The 18776-nt window shown below is 42.1% G+C and overlaps 1 protein-coding gene across 10 annotated transcripts in view; it reads right to left on the reverse strand.

Annotated features, from left to right (window-relative positions):
• Nucleotides 1-18776, reverse strand: part of PKNOX2 (PBX/knotted 1 homeobox 2) — a 529964-nt gene that overhangs the window by 135599 nt on the left and 375589 nt on the right. For all 10 annotated transcript variants that reach the window (XM_078379795.1, XM_078379793.1, XM_078379794.1 and 7 more), the window contains one exon: nt 5678-5817. In XM_078379795.1, the coding sequence (XP_078235921.1) occupies nt 5678-5817 (140 nt within the window). The remainder of the gene's footprint in view (nt 1-5677; nt 5818-18776) is intronic.

Raw genomic sequence — 18776 nt, forward strand, 5'->3', positions numbered from 1 at the left:
TTTTACTAGATATTAAAGTGAAATAAAACAGAAAATGAGTACAACACAACTGAGTGTGTTATAAATTTCAGCACTAACCATAAATCTATTTTAAAAAGTCCATTTCTCTGGATGTCTATTGGAAGTACAGAGTGCACTCTGCAGCAGAGAAAAGCCTGCAGATATAAATGGGGCCTCGGCTAAACATTGCAACAACTGCACATGAGTTATTACTGCGAATGGCATCAACTGCAGAGCAGTACAAAAAACAAACAAACAAGGAAAAACACTTCTGTCCATTAAGGTGAAATAGATTAGCTGCTGAAAGAAACAGAAATAAACGAAATAAAAGAAAAAAATGTGTTACTCTCAACAAGTTCTTTAGAGTCAGAAGTGATTCACATCAGCACATGACAGGCACAAAAACACCATTTAAGAATCTTATGCATGCCAACTTCCTTCCATGGACAGCAGATTGTGTGCAGCTGCTGCTATGTACAGGAGGAGGGTTCTGCATGTCACCATGCATGCTCAGAAATACTGCTTGCAGTTGAAGGGACAAAGCTTGAGGGTATTTTGCCCTAAGCATCAGTAGGGATGCTGGCGTTATTCTTGGCAGTACTCTTGTTAACCAGGCCCCCCTGTTCCTCACTCCCCGATCCAGCTACTTCACGTGGACTGATATCCACATGATACAGGCTTTTGATTTGCCTCCACATGAGGAAACAATTAAAGACTTAATAACTCTAATTGGGACTTTGCTTGAGCAATGGTGTATTTATCCCTTTTATTATATTCATATTTCACCTTTCCATCATCAATAAGCTCAAAGTAGCATTCACAGCTTTCCTGCACTGTGTGTTGTCCCCACAACAGTCTTATGAGGCATTATCAGGCTGACAAACAGTGACTGGCTGCAATTACCTCCTGTGTTTCATGGCTCAGTCGGGGGCTAGAATCCGCTAGGGACTAGATCGCAAGTTCTGATCCAATTCTCTAGAATATAACATTGGCTCTCAATGAAATTCTTTCCAGAATCACTACTTCCTCTTGTATCAGTTTGTTTGACGTTCAGGTTCCTAGTTCCCAATTGGCCATTCCCTGAGTTTCGACTCAGACCCGCAAAGATGAAGGAATAACATGGTAAGTGCTTCGCTGTACTTAAGGCTCCCCCTATACTCCAATTCATAGTTACCTTGGCCTGTGCCACGTATCTTTTCTCATTCTAAGCTGACTCAGAGATGCTACACACAAATATACCTATGGTGCCCATCTTTGGGAGTACACAAATTGAGCACAAGCACCTGTAATGGTCTTAAGTAATCCAGAGCACTTTCCAGCCCGAGACACCAGTGATTAAACTGACTTTACTTTGCATTTGGGAATTGTATGGGCTCTCCCTGTACCATTTCCATGGCAACTAATGCATTTCAGATGGGAAAGGGAGAAGAGGGTGGAAGAGGATCAAAGGCCAGCTGAGTAAGTGGCATGAGGAGATGGAAATAAGGTGAGATACAACTGAGTTTTGTTGGTCTTTCTCTTAGACTTCAGGCATCTCTTCCCCTAGGTGGGAGAGAAATACACAGAGAGCTTCAGAATAATTATTTTTTAAAAAAGAAAAGAAAAAAGAGAATAAACTAAAACAAATGTACATCTGCATTTCCCATCCGTTTAGATCAGTCTGTATTCTTTAACCCTCATTCATCTGAACAGGTCATTTTATTCCCACATACTTATGTTTTGTTGCAGAATTCACAGAGAGCAGGACCTACCAGATAAGCATTTTACAGCATTGTTATGTGAACTGTTGTTCTAAAAAAAGTCCTTGAGTTTTTAGCCACTTACCATCTACAGTCTGTTTGGTTTTTAAAGACAAAAAAAAGGTAAGAGAAATACATTCTCCCCCTTCCTCTATCGATTGCACTTCCACACTGGGGTACTTCTTATCCCAATCAATGTAATATATTGGGACAGAATAAAGTCTGGTGCTGTTTTTTTGGCAAGTTATAATGTCAGCAGGGTTGACCCCATTCAGGATGGATAATGAAATTCTCTGTGGGTTCAGGAAACACACAGTGTGTCGAAATAACTCAAGACGTAGGCTGATGATTTAATAAAGCCTTTCGCATAGTGAGATACCAGATTTAAAAAAATTAAAAACAACAGTACAAGCCCTGCTCACAGACTTACAAGGGAAAAGGAAGGGGAGAGAAGAAAGTAAGCACATTTGCTTACCAATTTTACAGAGAGGCTGTTCAGAACTGTATTGTGCATCCAGCTGGCAAAAGAGAAACTCCCCCATGATCCAATTAGAATCAGGCACTTCATTCCCACATTTCAGACTGGGGGGTAAAGAGATGCTCCCTATTAACATTTCAATCCGCACAGATATAAGCTAGCTGGGTATCACACACCTTTCTCTGTTCTCCGCTTGGCACTATCTTTCAGCTCAGGAAAACCATAGCTCAAAACGCTTAGGCTGGGCTTTGGCATAGCTGCATGCAGGTGCAGGAGTGCAAATTAAGTACCACGTATATTTTCTTCTTTTTATCCATGCTCTCTGAGAGAAGAGCATAAAAGCTACAGCTTAAGCATTAATTTGAATTGAATGGGGCCTTGTTAAATTTATTGACATGAAATGAAAAATCCCCAATGCGATTTTGAACTGTCATGCTACCCAGAGGCAAGAAATTTTAATTAAAAAAAAATCCTCTAGGCACTCAGTGTGATATACAAGGCTGCAATTCAAACACTCTCCCTGCCTCTTCCCTCTGTTCTATGCTGCATAAAAGCTTCTGTTTCCTTGTCTTTTAACTCCTCTCTTGCATATACAAAACATAAATCTGCTAATGCACGCTATTAAAATTGTGAAATCAACACAGCACAAAAGATTCCAGAATCCAGGCTGCCTCACTCATAAAGCTCATATACAGAGGAATTTTTGATAGTATTTAAAGTCGAAGTCGTAAATTCCCAACAAGAATGTCAGCATGCTGAAAGCACTGCAGCAGATACTGGCTGTTTAAGGCTGTGTGAGCAAGGATACCAATGACCATGTGACAGATGCCTAACGTCAGTAGTCTCAGCTAAAGTAGACCCACTAGATCAAAGGCTGAATGTAAGAAAACACATGAATCCTATCAATTCAATAAATTTACTGTAGATGGAACTAGCATCTGGATTTCAGCCAGAGGTTCAAAAAGTCCATTCTTCAGACTACAGCTCCCAGCTACTTTCTGAAAGTTGTAGTACAAATAAGCAATTTTTTCATGTTTTGCTCTGTGAAGCACCTAGTCTCCTTCTCCTTTCCAAAGATGCACCACAACCCAAATCTTGTTATGTAGAGACAATAAGATTCTCCCATCCCTGTCACTCAGGCTTAGGTTAAACAAGTGAAACTATGGGTGGTCTCCTGGCTGAAGGCTCTTGACTGGTTGGTCTGAATTTCACTGAGAGTTGTGTCTGTGAAAGAGGGTCCCTTTGTTGTCTTTGCTTGCAAAGCCACCTTGGGTCCTTTTTAAGGAGGAAGGTAGGATAAAGCTATTTAAAATAAATAAATAAATAAATAAATAAAATGGAAGTGGTGTGGCACTACAAGCCAAGAGGCTGTGTCAAGAAGGGCCAGGGTCTTCTCCAAATGTTGCTTCAGCAGGTTCTTTCTGCAATCAGAGCTATAACCAGCAATTCTGGCACACGAGACAAGAGGCCACTGAAGCATGAACATCCCCAAGAAAAGGAGGGGAAGGAAACATGGTATCCCCTAAAATCATGAGAAAGGTTCTGCCCTCTCAGTTTTGGTGGCCTCTAAATGTTGGTGCCCTGAGACAAAGCCCTAAGTGCCCTGCCTAATACAGTAGGGCCGCCGTATCTGTGAAATCAGTACCTGCGGTTTCACTTATCCTCTGCCTTAAAATAATTTTTAAAAACCACAACCCAGAAATACACATTTCCAAGGCATATTATCCGAACTGACCACTAAAGGAAACCAGAGACTATGAAATATAGAGAGTTTGCTATACACAGTTCGCAGTATCCGCAGAGGTGAGCTTAGGACCCATCCCCTGTGCATACCATAGTCCTACTGTATCTATGCTCCCACATGTAGGCAAATAAATACTTTCAAATGCTTTTGAGGAATAATGGGTACCTTGCTGCTTGCCTTTCTGAAGTGCTATAGGGCACTAACCCCCCAAACCGCTTTATGGTCAGCAAAGGGCAATGCCTGAAATATCTATTGTTTACAATAAAGCTGAAGCAAATACCACCATAATTAGCATTCCAGGGACCTTTTAAAAATTACTATATTTTCCTCTGAGCATCCTTTTAGATATAAACAAGATGGACCTGCAACAAAATATTGCAGTTTATCCTCAACCCATCACCTAAAGGTGTTTAAGGTTCCAGCCAGCCATATCCTTCAGGACAGTAGAATCTAGGGTTGAAGAATCTGCTGTGGTCCACTACGTATTGATAAATGACACCTCTTATGATTGCTCACATCAGCAAAGCTACTTGGAGCTTTAGGGAACTGGACCCTGACAACATCTGAGGAACGTTATCACTGCTGGACATTGCCCAGCAACAGCTGGCATACAGTCAGCTGACAGAGCAGACATCGGGGCAATCCAGATGGATGAAACTGTCACAGCTTCATTCATCCAGGCAGAGCTTTAGAGTGTTTTGCTCTTGAATGTGTTCAGCCATGTTTGGGATTCTGAATTATGCCTTTTGCTGACAGACTTCTAATTTTTATCAGCCATAATTTATTTATTTATTTGATTTATATCCCGCCCATCTGGTATATTCTACCACTCTGAGCGGCTGATAGGCAGATATCAAATTACGCCATTGCAGATGAGGGAGAATTCCATTCCATTTTGTTTTCACAAGAATTTGCAAAGATTTATAAGTTTCCACCAATTGGTGGAAAGAACTTGACATTTAAAACATGTAAAGAAGTAAACAAGACCAACAGATTGCACGATACTTAACTGAAAGAAATGTCCCTATTCTATTGATTAGCAGCTTTTTTTGTTTTGTTTGTTTAGAAATCTTGTAAAATACTGTGATACAGGAATTAAGAAAATCTACAATATCTGGGGCTATTTTAGAAGATGCATTCCCTTTTCATATAGGAAGTGCTCTTTTAAAAGGTGGCATCTGCTGCAACATGTACAAAACAGCTAAAGTATGATTAACTGACTCATGCAAACATATGCATATTCAGCCGAGTACAAGTCATGCAGCTCATTGACTGAGATTTCTTCATATCATAGTCAACCCTAATTTTGAGCCACGGGTAAATGTTGAAGACAGAAAGTCCAGCATTAGGACTATGTGCAGCAACTGGGATTCAAATATATATTGCCAAAATAGAAAAAGAAAAGAAAGAAAGAAAAAGACTGTAGAGAAAAATTCCTAATATCTTTCATCGACAATAGCATCCATGAATACCGCCTCATGCTGTTGCTTGCAATAGACGTTCCTCTCTAAAGGAAACAAATCTCTTCAAATCCTCAGCTTGAGGCTCACCTCCCTGAATGTGCACTGGAACCTGCCTATTGACAAAGCCAGTCAAGAAACAGCTTCTTAGTGACAAGTTAGCCCCGGGCCAAATTCCAGTAATATTTCAACATGCAACAACAGGGATGGGGAGCAACATTAAAGACAGCAGCCTTGGAGCAAAATCCTTCTGTACCTGTAGACAGCACGCTTGTCAGCTTCCAGCTGTGCCTGAGGGTCGATGGGAGTGCTGGGGAGAGGCGTGTTGGCTGCTGCTGAGGGTGGGGTGATGTGAACTGGCTGTGCTTTAGCCGGCTGTTGCGCTGTGGCAGTCATCTGTGAGGGAGAAGGACAAGAAAGCGAGAACTTGAAAGGCTACCCGGAGGAAACCAAGTCTCGGTTACTGCTTTCTAGAACAGAACTGGCAACCGTTAGCAGCGTTCTTTTAAGGCACTTGGAAGAATATTGGAACTTTTCTGTTTCTGACATGGAAATGTGAACGTCTCTTGTAGGCCTTATTCTACACATATTGCTTGAGTTGTATTTATGTCACACTGTTGCTTGTGTTATAAACATTAGTATTTTAGTATTATTTATATAGCTGACCTTGCCACCAAAGAACTAAATTTTGTGGACATGGCTTTTATCCTCCTCACTTTATCCGCACAACAACTCTTTGAGGTAAATCACACTGTGTGTGAGAGAGAGGTCCAAAGTCACACCGTGAACCATGCCATAGTGGATGACAGAACAGTCTCTCACTGCAGTGGAACTCACTACTCTGTTCTTCAGCAGGGCTGCTGGTCCAAGACATTTTATCACCTGAAGCAAGAAGAAGAAGATGGTAACTCTTCCCTGTTCCAGGTACAGAAACTGACTTGACCAGCCCTTGAACCGTGCTTGAATACTTTTGATGAAATAGCATCTTCTTGTGTGTGTTCTGAAACCTTTACTGGCATTTACAAGTTACAACAACACAAGCAAAATAGGAAAAGTGAAATTACACAGATTTCACAAATTAGGAACGAGAAGCAGGGGACAATTTCAAAATTGCAGATAAGAAACCTGCAACAGCAGTGGTCAGGGCATTACATTCATCACTCATGAAAATAGAAAGAATTGACACAGAAGAATTGGAAAAATAAGAGATCCAAGGTTCAAGAAAAAAATTTCGGAGGTGGGAATGAGCAGGGCATTGAAACAGTATATGAACCAGGGTGTCGGGCGTCTCTAAGCAAAAAAAACACAAAGTCTTCTTGCACTGAACCTGAGACCAGTCGACAAGGTCAGGGACCCCAGGTCAGGCTATATTAGAGTGTACAAAGTACAACTCTAAACTCTGACTAAGGGAACTGGTTGCAAGGTTCAAGAGGAATAACCAAGGAGATACTGCCACTGTCCCCAGCATCTGCCATCTGAGGCAACTGCTTTCCTCTACTATTGTTCATATAGGACTCCCCCCCCCCCCAATTTCTTTGGGCACACATAGATACATATTTCTTTCTAAGGGGTCAATACACTGTTATCTCAGGTGCAATACACAAACAATTACAAATGAGATCCATGAGCAAAATCTTCTGCTACACAGACACACACACACACATACACAAAATCAAAGACAGAAAACAGTTTCTGAGAGTTTTGTTACATATTGGGAAAAAAACCTTTAAAAATCAGGTTTAGTGTGTTTGAAATCAATTTAAAGACTTCCAACTGCATGACTCACAAGGGACCACAGATTTTTTTTGCTTGGTAAGTGTGGAGTTTTGGTTGCATAATGACATATTTCACTTGGCCATTTATTTTAAACTGCTTGAGGAATCCATTTATTTTGGATGATTTTGGCATACAGTGGTGCCTTGCTTGACGACGTTAATTCATTCCTGCGAAATCGCTGTAGAGCGAAAACGTCGTCAAACAAAATTTAAAAACCTATTGAAACGCATTGAAAACCGTTCAATGCGTTCCAATGGGCTGAATACCTGCTCATCCAGCGAAGATCCTCCATACGGCAGCCATTTTCGGTGCCTGTATAGCGAGGAATCCATGCTAGAAAACAGCGGGGGGGCATTTTGAAAGCCGGTGGCCATTCTGAAACCTGAAAAATCGGTTCCTGAAACAGGGAACCAATCAGCGTGAAGTGAAAAAACCCATTCTAAACAGTGTTTTCCAATCGCTTTTGTGATCGCAAAAACTTCAACGTTAAGCAGATTTGTCGTTAAACGGGGTAATCGTACAGCGGGCACGACTGTATGTGAATGCCTCTGTTGGTGTAAATTGTGTCTGTGAGGTTAATAAGTAATGGATGTCAGGATCACAGGACTTGGGCTGCAGAGAAACCTTAAAGTCCAATTTCTTTTATTTTTTCCCGTCTCTGTAATACTGATCTAGTACTATCTCATTTTGAAAGAAATACAAAAATTAATGCAAATACAGTGGTGCCCCGCATAGCGAGGTTAATCCGTTCCGGATTAACCGTCGCTATGGGGAAACATCGCTAAACGGAACGGAAAATGCCATTGGAAGGCATTAAACTTAGTTTAATGCGTTCCAATGGCTTCTGTACTCACCGTTTAGTGAAGTTTCCCCCATCCGGCAGCCATTTTCGCGCCCTCGGTAAGCGAGGGCAGGGCACAAAAACGCTGTGCACAGCCATTTTGGGTCGCGTGGTGGCCATTTTGGAGCTGCCAATCAGCTGATTTCCCGACATCGCAATGCGAAGATCGGTAAGCGAAATGCTTACCGATCTTCGCAATGCGGGTTTTGCCCACTGGGGCTGCCGGTATGCCTTCGCATTAGCGATCCCAAAAAAGGGATCGCTATGCGAATTCGTCGTTGTACGGTGCACTCGTTATGCGAGGCACCACTGTATTAAAAATAACACCACAGCAGCGGTGGTGAGTGGCAGTGAGAGGCAGCCAGTGGGCGGTCACAGGGACAAAGACTCAAATGCAGTGATTCTAAAAGCCTGTGTAGTCCCTTCAACCAATATAGAGCACTTTTAAAAAACAGATTAAAAGTTTTCCCAAGATGATGCACACACCATTCCAAAAAGCATATGATTATCATATGACTTTAAATCAAATTCAAAACCCCCAATTCATTACTCAAAGCGTTTTCATAACATAACCACGCTCTCAGCCTATCTATCTATCTATCTATCTATCTATCTATCTATCTATCTATCTATCTATCTATCTATCTATCTATCTATCTATCTATCTATCTATCTATCTATCTATCTATCTATCTATCTATCTATCTATCTATCTATCTATCTATCTATCTATCTGATTTTTGCCCCGCAGCTTGCATATATAAAAACACATCAATATAACATATATAAAATCATAAAGAATACAATTATAGCGATTAATTCCAAACAATACATTATCAAGATGGAAAAAAAGAAAAAAATAGAAATCACTTAATTGACTGGAGGGAAGTCCTGCTTGAATAGCCAAGTTTTTAACTGGCTTTTGAAGACACCCAGCGAGGGTGCCAGCCGAATTTCAGGTGGGAGAGTGTTCCACAACCGAGGGGCCACCGCCAAGAAGGCCCGGTTTCTTGTTTTTTCCTTCTGGGCCTCCTTCGGCGTCAGGCCCCTCAGCCGTCCCTGCTGGCTATATCGGGTGATTCAGGTAGATCTAGGTAGAAGAAGACGATCTGCCAAATATTGAGGTCCCAAACCGTTTGGGGCTTTATATGTAATCATTAACACTTTGAAGTCAATGTGGAAACGGACGGGCAACCAGTGCAAGGTAGTCAGGGTGGGGGAGATATGCTGATATTTTCTCACCCCACTAAGAAGCCTGGCTGCCGCATTCTGGACCACCTGAAGTTTTCGCATCAACCTCAAAGGCAGCCCCACGTAGAGTGCATTACAATGGTCTAATCTCAAGATTACGAGCGCGTGGACTAGAGTAGTGAGGGCCCTCCCATCAAGATATGGTCACAGCTGGGCAATCCGCCATAGATGAAAATAGGCGGAGCGGACCACGGACGCCACCTGGGTTTTCATGGTAAGCACCAGGTCCAGATGTATCTCCAAAGCTGCGGACCTCACTCTTTGCGGCAAGGGTCGTCCCCCCCAAAAGAAAGGGAGTTGCCTATACCACTAATGGAAGGGCCACCCATCCTCAAGACCTCCGTCTTTTCCGGGTTCAGCCTCAACCCATTCGACTGCATCCATTCCAGTACAGCCTCCAGGCTGCACTGAAGGGACAGAACGGCATCCACTGAGGTAGATGAAAAGGAGATGTAGAGCTGTGTGTCATCAGCATACTGGTGACACGATGCCCCACACCCCCTGATGACCCCGCCCAGTGGCCTCATGTAGATGTTAAACAGCATTGGAGAGATGATCGACCCCTGAGGAACCCCACAGTTGAGGCTCCACGAGGCCGCGATATTCTCCACAACCTGAACTCTCTGGGGACGGTCCTCCAAGAAGGAACGGAGCCAGGCAAACGCGAGGCCACCGACTCCCAACTCGGAGAGCCTCCCCAGGAGGATACCGTGGTCGACGGTATCAAAGGCAGCTGAGATGTCGAGGAGGACCAACAAGGACATATTGCCCCCATCGGCCTCCCTCAACAGGTCATCCAACAGTGCGACCAGTGCCGTCTCTGTACCATAGCGCGGCCTGAAGCCTGACTGAAATGGGTCCAGAGCATTGGTTTTGTCCAAGAGCGCCTGAAGCTGATCTGCCACCACCCTCTCAACCACTTTGCTGAGGAAGGAAACATTGGCGACGGGCCTATAATTGCCAATTTCGTCCACCGCCAAATTTGGTTTCTTCCTAATGGGCCTAATGAGTGTCTCCTTGAGGGCAAAGGGAACTTTGCCCCCTGAAGAGACCCATTAATTATTGCAGTGGCCCATTCAGTTGTTACAGACCTGGCTGCTTTGATTAGGCAGGCCGGGCAAGGGTCAAGAGTAGAGGTGGTGGCCCGACAGCGATCAAGCGCCTTGTCCACCAAATCTGGTGTCACAGGCTGAAAGGAGTCGAGAATTACTGGGCAAGTCGGAGCGCTGGACATATCTGCTCGATCCATTGTATTTAAAAAAGGAGAAAGGTTACGGCGGATGGCCTCCACTTTTGATTTTAAAAACTCTGCAAATTGGTCAGTGAGATGCTAGTGGGAGGCCCTTCATCCAGACCAATTCCGGATAGATCGCGAACTATATGGAAAAGTTCCACCTGCTGATTGGAAGCTTTGCTTATCCAGTCAGCAAAGTGAGATCTTCTAGCAGCCTTTACCTTGGCCAGGTAACGGTTAGTTGCGATCCTGACAGTTATCTTATTATAACCCATCGGTTCCCTTCTCCAAGTGCACTCTAACCGTCTCCTTATGCGCTTCATTGGGAATCTCTACATTGGTGATTGAGTGATAGGGTTGCTAGTCAGCAGCATCCCCTTACCAGAAATTTCAAAGCCAAAACCTGAGACCAAGAAGCAAACTCTTGTGATGTCATAAGATAGGCTCTTGTAATGTCATAGAAGCAGGACAGACAAAGGTTTGGAGAGGGAAGTTTTTCTCAGGTTACAAGTTGTTGCTGTCTGGCCTTGTGCAACAAGAAGGCTCATGAGTCACTGTACTTAAGTTCCACTCCCTGCTTTGTTCCTACTGGCTCAATACTGGTATACCAGAAAGCCAGGACCAGAGAGCTAGTAGATGCATTATTTTGAACTATCATGACATCTGGAGCAACAAACAAACACAACAAACTTTCTCCTCCCCCAGCAATTCTCACCCTGAGATATATCTCCTCACCCAGAGGAGCACAACAATTTCCTAAGACTTCCCAGAACTACTTTGGGATACACACACCAAGGTCTCATATCCATGTTTGACCACATGAAGCAATCTTTCATATATGTAACTTGTTCCTTAGCCTTTAAAAGTTTTTTAGTGCCTGGGGCTCTGCTACCGTTAGTTAACATTGGCCTTTGTGAGATTGACATACAGTATGTGAGGAGAAGCCAGAGGAATGAGGAAGAAGGCCAGGGTCTCAGTATTCAACAGCTATATTAGTTCCACAGTGAATTCACCTGTTTTGTGTAACCTTCTCCATATGACAAATGTGAAGCAGGTATTCAAGAATACTTAATGAGATTCAAAGCTGGGTTGTTGTTGTTTAGTTGTTAAGTCATGTCCGACTCTTCATGACCCCATGGACCAGAGCACGCCAGGCCCTCCTGTCTTCCACTGCCTCCCAGAGTTTCGTCAAATTCATGTTGGTTGCTTCGATGACACTGTCCAACCATCTCATCCTCTGTTGACCCTTCTCCTCTTGCCTTCACACTTTCCCAACATCAGGGTCTTTTCCAGGGAGTCTTCTCTTCTCATCAGATGGCCAAAATATTGAAGCCTCAGCTTCAGGATCTGTCTTTCCAGTGAGCACTCAGGGTTGATTTCCTTCAGAATTGATAGGTTTGTTATTTTTGCAGTCCAGGGGACCCTCAAGAGTCTCCTCCAGCACCACAATTCAAAAGCATCAATTCTTTGGCGGTCAGCCTTCTTTATAGTCCAGCTCTCACTTCTATACATTGCTACTGGAAAAACCAACATTATACTAGACTTCTACAACATAAACTAAAGTTGTGCAATTTGTGTGCACAGACACTCCAGGTGTCTGTTACACATTCATATAAACCCAGATCATATTCTCCTTTACACATTTGGTTATATGGCTAGGTGGGCAAGAGATAGCCAGAAAATTCCATACTATGGCCAAAATCCTATAGCTTAGCCTAGTCAACTGCACTAAAGTAGACCCACTGAATCAATAGAAGTTTGATGAGTCAAATCCTCTATAAGTTCCAACAATTCCAATGGACCATTCTAACTGCAATGTTATTTAGCATAGATAAAAATTCAAAGCATCTTAGAATAATTAAATATTCTGATCTGTTGATTGTGGTGGATCGTGATGATTTAAAGGCTTTAGCAAAGGATCAACAGTTTGACCTAGAGTAGATTGACTGAAACAGATGAGATTTGTTAGACAAAAATAACGTAAGTGATACTGATTTCACTGCATCTATTCTAGACGGCCCCCTTATGAATGGCCATCTTAACACAGTAAATGGATTTCGCCTAGAGTGGTCCTAACCCAACCAGATAGGCAGGATATAAATAAAATAAAATAAATAAAATAAAAATAAATAAAAGAAGCAGAGAAGGCAATACTGTCAAGAGGATAGCATGATCACCCAAGGCAGAATGGTCAAAGATGAGATGCTAGAGTGGGAAACAAGGATCAAGGATCTTACAACAAATAATCTTTTCAAATAAGGAATGAAAAATATCAGATGTTCATGCAGGATTCAGAAAAGGAACACGGCTTTAGAGATGATACTGCAAACATACATTGGTTACTAGAGGGTATCACAGAAGAAATTCAGTTTGTACTTTATACTTTAAAGCAAAGCCTTTGACTGTATTGGTGATTAAAACTTATCCATCATTCTTTAAAAAGAAGTGTGCCAGAACATTTAATTATCTTGAAGAAGCTATAGTTAAGATAAATAGCCAAAATCCTGTTGCAGAATTGCACTGGTGGAAGGGAAATGGTGTAACTTGCAACAGCAAATTAGCACTAATTAATGAACCCCCGCTTGGATGCCTCCTTGTACATCAGTAGGTGTCTGACTGAGGAATCCAAGCACAAACTTGTTAATTAGCAACACTTTGCTGCTGTAGGTTACACAATTTCCCTTGCTGTAGCATAAGTATGCAAGAGCATTTTGGACAATATGGAGAAACATACCTGGTATCTGGCAAAAATACTAGACTGTTCAATCTATATGTAAGGGCATCACTTGGAAAGCTGGATGAGGTTCAGATGAAAGAGAAAGAAATTTAAACAGAAAATCCCTGATAACATTAGTTCACATATTGATAGTCTTGAAGATTGACTACTGCAATGGTCTCTACATGGGGCTACACTTGAAGATGGTTGGGAAGCTGCAGCAAGTGCAAATTACAGCAGCCAGGCTTATATCAGGGATATCTAAATAATAATTCCCCTGTCTTGGCCCATTTGCATTGGCTGCTGGCTTCAAGGCATTAATGTTAACATACAAAACCCTGAATGGTTTGGTACCTTGCTATCCGGCAGAATGTCTCTAGCGCAGATCTACCACCTATCCTACTCACCTCCCAATCTATGATGCGGCAGGTGGCCACCTCAAAGGAGGCCCGGAATTCTACTACTAGGAAGTGGGCCTTCTTAGTGGTGGTCCTCTCATTACGGAATTCACTCCCAGTGGAGGTGTGTCTGGCCCCCACCCTCCTAGCATTCAGGAGACAAATAATAACATAGCTTTTTAGCCTGCCTTTGACAACCTGCTTCCTGTTTAGCTATTTAATTCATTTGATAGTCAATTCTTGTTTGAACTGATTTTATAATCATTGCCATCTTGGGACATGGGGTTTCTATCTGGAAGTTGAGTCATGGCAACTAGACTTCTTTCTTGTTAGGTTGAAACGTTTTGCTACTTATCCAAATAGCTTCTTCAGTCTGAAGAGAATTGGTAGGCGATCCCTGATGTATCCTCCATGATGGTTTCACTTTCAGACCAGGGGGAAGTGAAACCAATGTGAAGAATATATCAGCGATCTCCTACCAACTCTCCTTAAAGCATGAACGTTGAAGGTTGCAAACTGACATATCTGAAGGACCACTTTTATCCATATGAATTAACATCTTCTTGGCTGGATAAAAGACATAGCCTTACCCCTGATGGTACCATTGTTGTGGGATTCTTTTCCCATGAACTTGCTTAAAGCATTAGTGGATCTAGACATACTGTACTGTGAACAGTTTTTGGCTCTCCAGGGTATTTTATGACTATGACATACTATTTTTGTTCTGACCTCTAAGGCTCTGTTTAAAAACTTTTAATGCTAATTCATGCTAATTTACTTTATAATATCTTGTTTAAATTGATGGGAAGTATACAGAGGCATAGAGCAACTTGCACAGGACTTTTAAGCTTGATTTGGTAAATGCCTAAATGGACTCCAGTTGGAAATAACATATTAATATTCATTCTTGTTAAGTTAATTTTTTTTATAAAGTTAAAAAACAAAATTTAAAAAATATAGTTATTTATTTTATTGCCTTAATAAATAAATTAGAACTAAATATGATAGTTTTCAATGATTGTTGTGCGTTTTATTTATTTATTTATTTATTTATTGGACTTATATACCGCCCCATAGTGCTACAAGCACTCTCCGGGCGGTTTACAATTTTTAATTATACAGGCTACACATTGCCCCCCCCAGCAAGCTGGGTACTCATTTTACCGACCTCGGAAGGATGGAAGGCTGAGTCAACCTTGAGCCAGCTACCTGGGATTTGAACCCCAGGTCGTGAGCACAGTTTTAGCTGCAGTACAGCGTTTTAACCACTGCGCCACGAGGCTCTTTTCTGGGCTGTTTGGCCATGTTCTTAAGGTTTTTCTTCCTAATGTTTCACCAGTCTCTGTGGCTGGTGAAATGTTGGGAAGAACATGGCCAAACAGCCCAGAAACCCCACAACAATCATCGGATCCCAGCCATGCAAAGCCTTCGAGAATACATGATTGTTTTCATTTTGAAATAACTACGGTATAACTAAGTTATACTACAACTATAACAAGGGGGTTCCTTTTGTGATGTAACTGTAGGGAAATTCAACTATTTTACTTAGTTTTGAATAATGAGAAAATAGATAATTATTTGAAGTGATAACTATAGCAGTAACTAATTACTCTTGGGGGGCTTTGAGAGTTGAAACAGCAACAGTCTACTTTTTAAAAGTAAGGTCCTGGTCACACATGGCAAATGTTCCCTAGTTCTTCCGATACTTTCCATACCTCTGTTGTACTGAATTGTGGTCATGTGGTGTATATACTGGGGAGAACGTCCCAAACACTTACCAATTTATTTCCTCCCATTTAAATTGTTGGGGCTGACTCCACCATGGTACTGGTTTATTTTCTATCTTACTACTGTATATTTCTGTTTGGGAAAGTGCCCTCTGTTGTGCTGGCTTCTCCTGCAGAGATGCATTGCACTCAATGGACACAAGACCGCCTCCTACGGCTGTGCCGCTAGTATGACAGTGGCCATAAAAAAAAGGCACACACTCAGCAGAAAGAGTGTCAGCCGCTGCCTAGACATACATACAAACAGGCAGCTATGCACAGGCAATGAAAAAAAAATCAGTGCAGCACTCCTGGCAATCACCCCCCTCCGCCAGAGACATTGGCATACCAACAGTTCAATGTATCTTCTACAGAAATATATAAAAAAATTACCCGCCAGTAATGTAATGGCACTCCACTAAAATCCTTTTTCCAACATATCCCCCCCACACACACACACAACACACACACACACACACACACACACACACACACACACACACACACAAATAGAAGCAGGGTAGGTTGTGCACCAGTACAACAGAGGTACAAAATAACACAACCCTCACAGTGAGGGGGAAATGTTCTGCAATTACACCTCTGGTTGGGAAAATGTTTTGATATTGACTGTGCATCAACTGACCAGAAAAACAACAATAACAAACTAACTGGGAGACAACTCAAGTACATTTCCTTTGTGTGACCTAACTTCCTTTATGCTTTACAGAGATGTGTAGGTTCTGGGCAGATACCTGATAATCTGGCATCATTCACAACACATTAGAAAAGATGCATATTTAATGCATGCACTCACTTTTCAGAACTTTATTCCCTATAAACTTCAAGGACAAAATAGCAGGGAAAGAACTTCACTTGGAAATACTTTAATTTATTATAAAGAAACATATGAAGTGTAGGATTTTTATGCAGATTCCCAATTTTCAAAAGACAGATCCTCCTGTGCATTTGAAGAGATTATACTCAATATTACTGGCCCCTAGCAGAACTAGAAGATTATTAAAGCAGTTACTTCTGTTCTCAAAGGATGTTTTCCCCATTGCTTCTTATTTTCAAAAAAATCCAGTCCTTTTTTTTTTGACAGTCAGTTCTGTTGCCTTTGAAAAACTCTGTCAAGCAGCCTTTCAGCTGGCAAAAAAGAGATATTTATGCTAAACTATTGAAGTAGCAGTAAATGGAACCCTTTCAGCAGAGTCTGCCACAAACAGATACACTTCTCCAAAGAATAAACTCATAGCACATTATGGGGCAAAGTGCAGCTCAAGGTCATTTAGTCCAACCTCTACATTAAGAAAACTTTGTTCATACACACTCACAGGCGTTGATCCTTTATAGTCCAGGTTACAAAGAGCCTGGATATGGAACAACTGATTCGTTCAAAATTGGGAAAGAAGTATGGCAAGGCTGTATATTGTCTCCCTGCTTATTTAACTCATATGCAGAATATTTCACGTGAAAAGCAGGACTGGATGAATCCTAAAGTGGAATTAAGATTGCCGGAAGAAATATTAACAACCTCAGATATGCAGATGATACCACTCTGATGGCAGAAAGTGAGGAGGAATTAAAGAACCTCTTAATGAGGGTGAAAGAGGAGAGTGCAAAAAAATGGTCTGAAGCTCAACATCAAAAAAACCTAAGATCATGGCCACTGGCCCCATCACCTCTTGGCAAATAGAAGGGGAAGATATTGAGGCAGTGACAGATTTTACTTTCTTGGGCTCCATGATCATTGCAGAGGGTGAGAGCAGCCACGAAATTAAAAGATGCCTGCTTCTTGGGAGGAAAGCTATGACAAACTGAGAGTCGGACACGACTAAACAATTAAACGACAATGACGAAGCCCAGAATTTTTCCCTGACGTAGATTCTCATCCAAGCTAGAAAAGTTTGTGATTCAAAAATATTGCCACAAGCATTATGAATCTCTAAAGCTTCTATCCCTAAACCCAAACTGTGTGGCTTTTGCTGGCCTCTCTACTAGAGGTAAACTATCTGAACAAGGTAATTTGGCATGTTGTTGTTGTTGTTCAGTCCTTAAGTCGTGTCCCACTCTTTGTGACCCCATGGACCAGAGCACGCCAGACCCTCCTGTCTTCCACTGCTTCCCAGAGTTTGGTCAAATTCATGTTGGTCACTTTGATTACACTGTCCAACCATCTCATCCTCCATCGTCCCCTTCTCCTCCTTCCTTCACACTTTCCTAACATCAGCGTCTTTTCCAGGGAGTCTTCTTTTCTCGTGAGATGACCAAAGTATTGGAGATTCAGCTTCAGGGTCTGTCCTTCCAGTGAGCACTCAGGGTTGATTTCCTTTAGAATTGATAGGTTTGTTCTCCTTGCAGTCAAGGGGACTCTCGAGAGCCTTCTCCAGCACCACAATTCAAAGGCATCAATTCTTTTGCGGTCTGCTTTCTTTATGGTCCAGCTCTCACTTCCATACATCACGACAGGAAAAACCATAGCTTTCACTATTCGGACTTTTGTTGGCAAGGTGATGTCTCTGCGTTTTAAGATGCTGCCAAGGTTCGTCATCTTTTCCTCCCAAGAAGCAGGTGTCTTTTAATTTTGTGGCTGCTGTCTCCATGTGCAGTGATCATGGAGCCCAAGAAAGTAAAATCTGTCACTGCCTGCATATCTTCCCCTTCAATTTCCCAGGATGTGATGGGATCAGTGGCCATGATCTTAGTTTTTTTTGATGTTGAGTTTCAGGCCGTTTTTTGCACTCTCCTCTTTCACCCTCATTTCAAGGTTCTTTAATTCTTCCTCACTTTCTGCCATCAGAGTGGTATCATCTGCATATCGGAGGTTGTTGATATTTCTTCCGGCAATCTTAATTCCGGCCTGGGATTCCTCCAGTTCAACCTTCTGCATGATGTATTCTGTATATAAGTTAAATAAGCCAGGGGACAATATACAGCCTTGTTGTACTCCTTTCCCAATTTTGAACCAATCATTTGGTCCATATCCAGTTCTAACTGTTGCTTCCTGTCCCACATATAGGTTTCTCAGGAGATAGACAAGGTGGTCAGGCGTTCCCATTTCTTTAAGGACTTGCCATAGTTTGCTGTGATCCACGCAGTCAAAGGCTTTTGCACAGTCAATGAAGCAAAAGTAGATGTTTTTCTGGAACTCTCTGGCTTTCTCCATAATCCAGCGCATGTTAGCAATTTGGTCTCTAGTTCCTCTGCCCCTTCGGAATCCAGCTTGTACTTCTGGGAGTTCTCGGTCCACATACTGCTGAAGCCTACCTTGGAGGATTTTGAGCATAACCTTGCCAGCGTGTGAAATGAGTGCAATTGTACGGTACTTGGAGCATTCTTTGGCAATGCCTTTCTTTGGGATTGGGATGTAGAC

This window comes from Pogona vitticeps, chromosome 8 (assembly GCF_051106095.1).
Source record: "Pogona vitticeps strain Pit_001003342236 chromosome 8, PviZW2.1, whole genome shotgun sequence".
NCBI classification, from domain to species: Eukaryota; Metazoa; Chordata; class Lepidosauria; order Squamata; family Agamidae; genus Pogona; species Pogona vitticeps.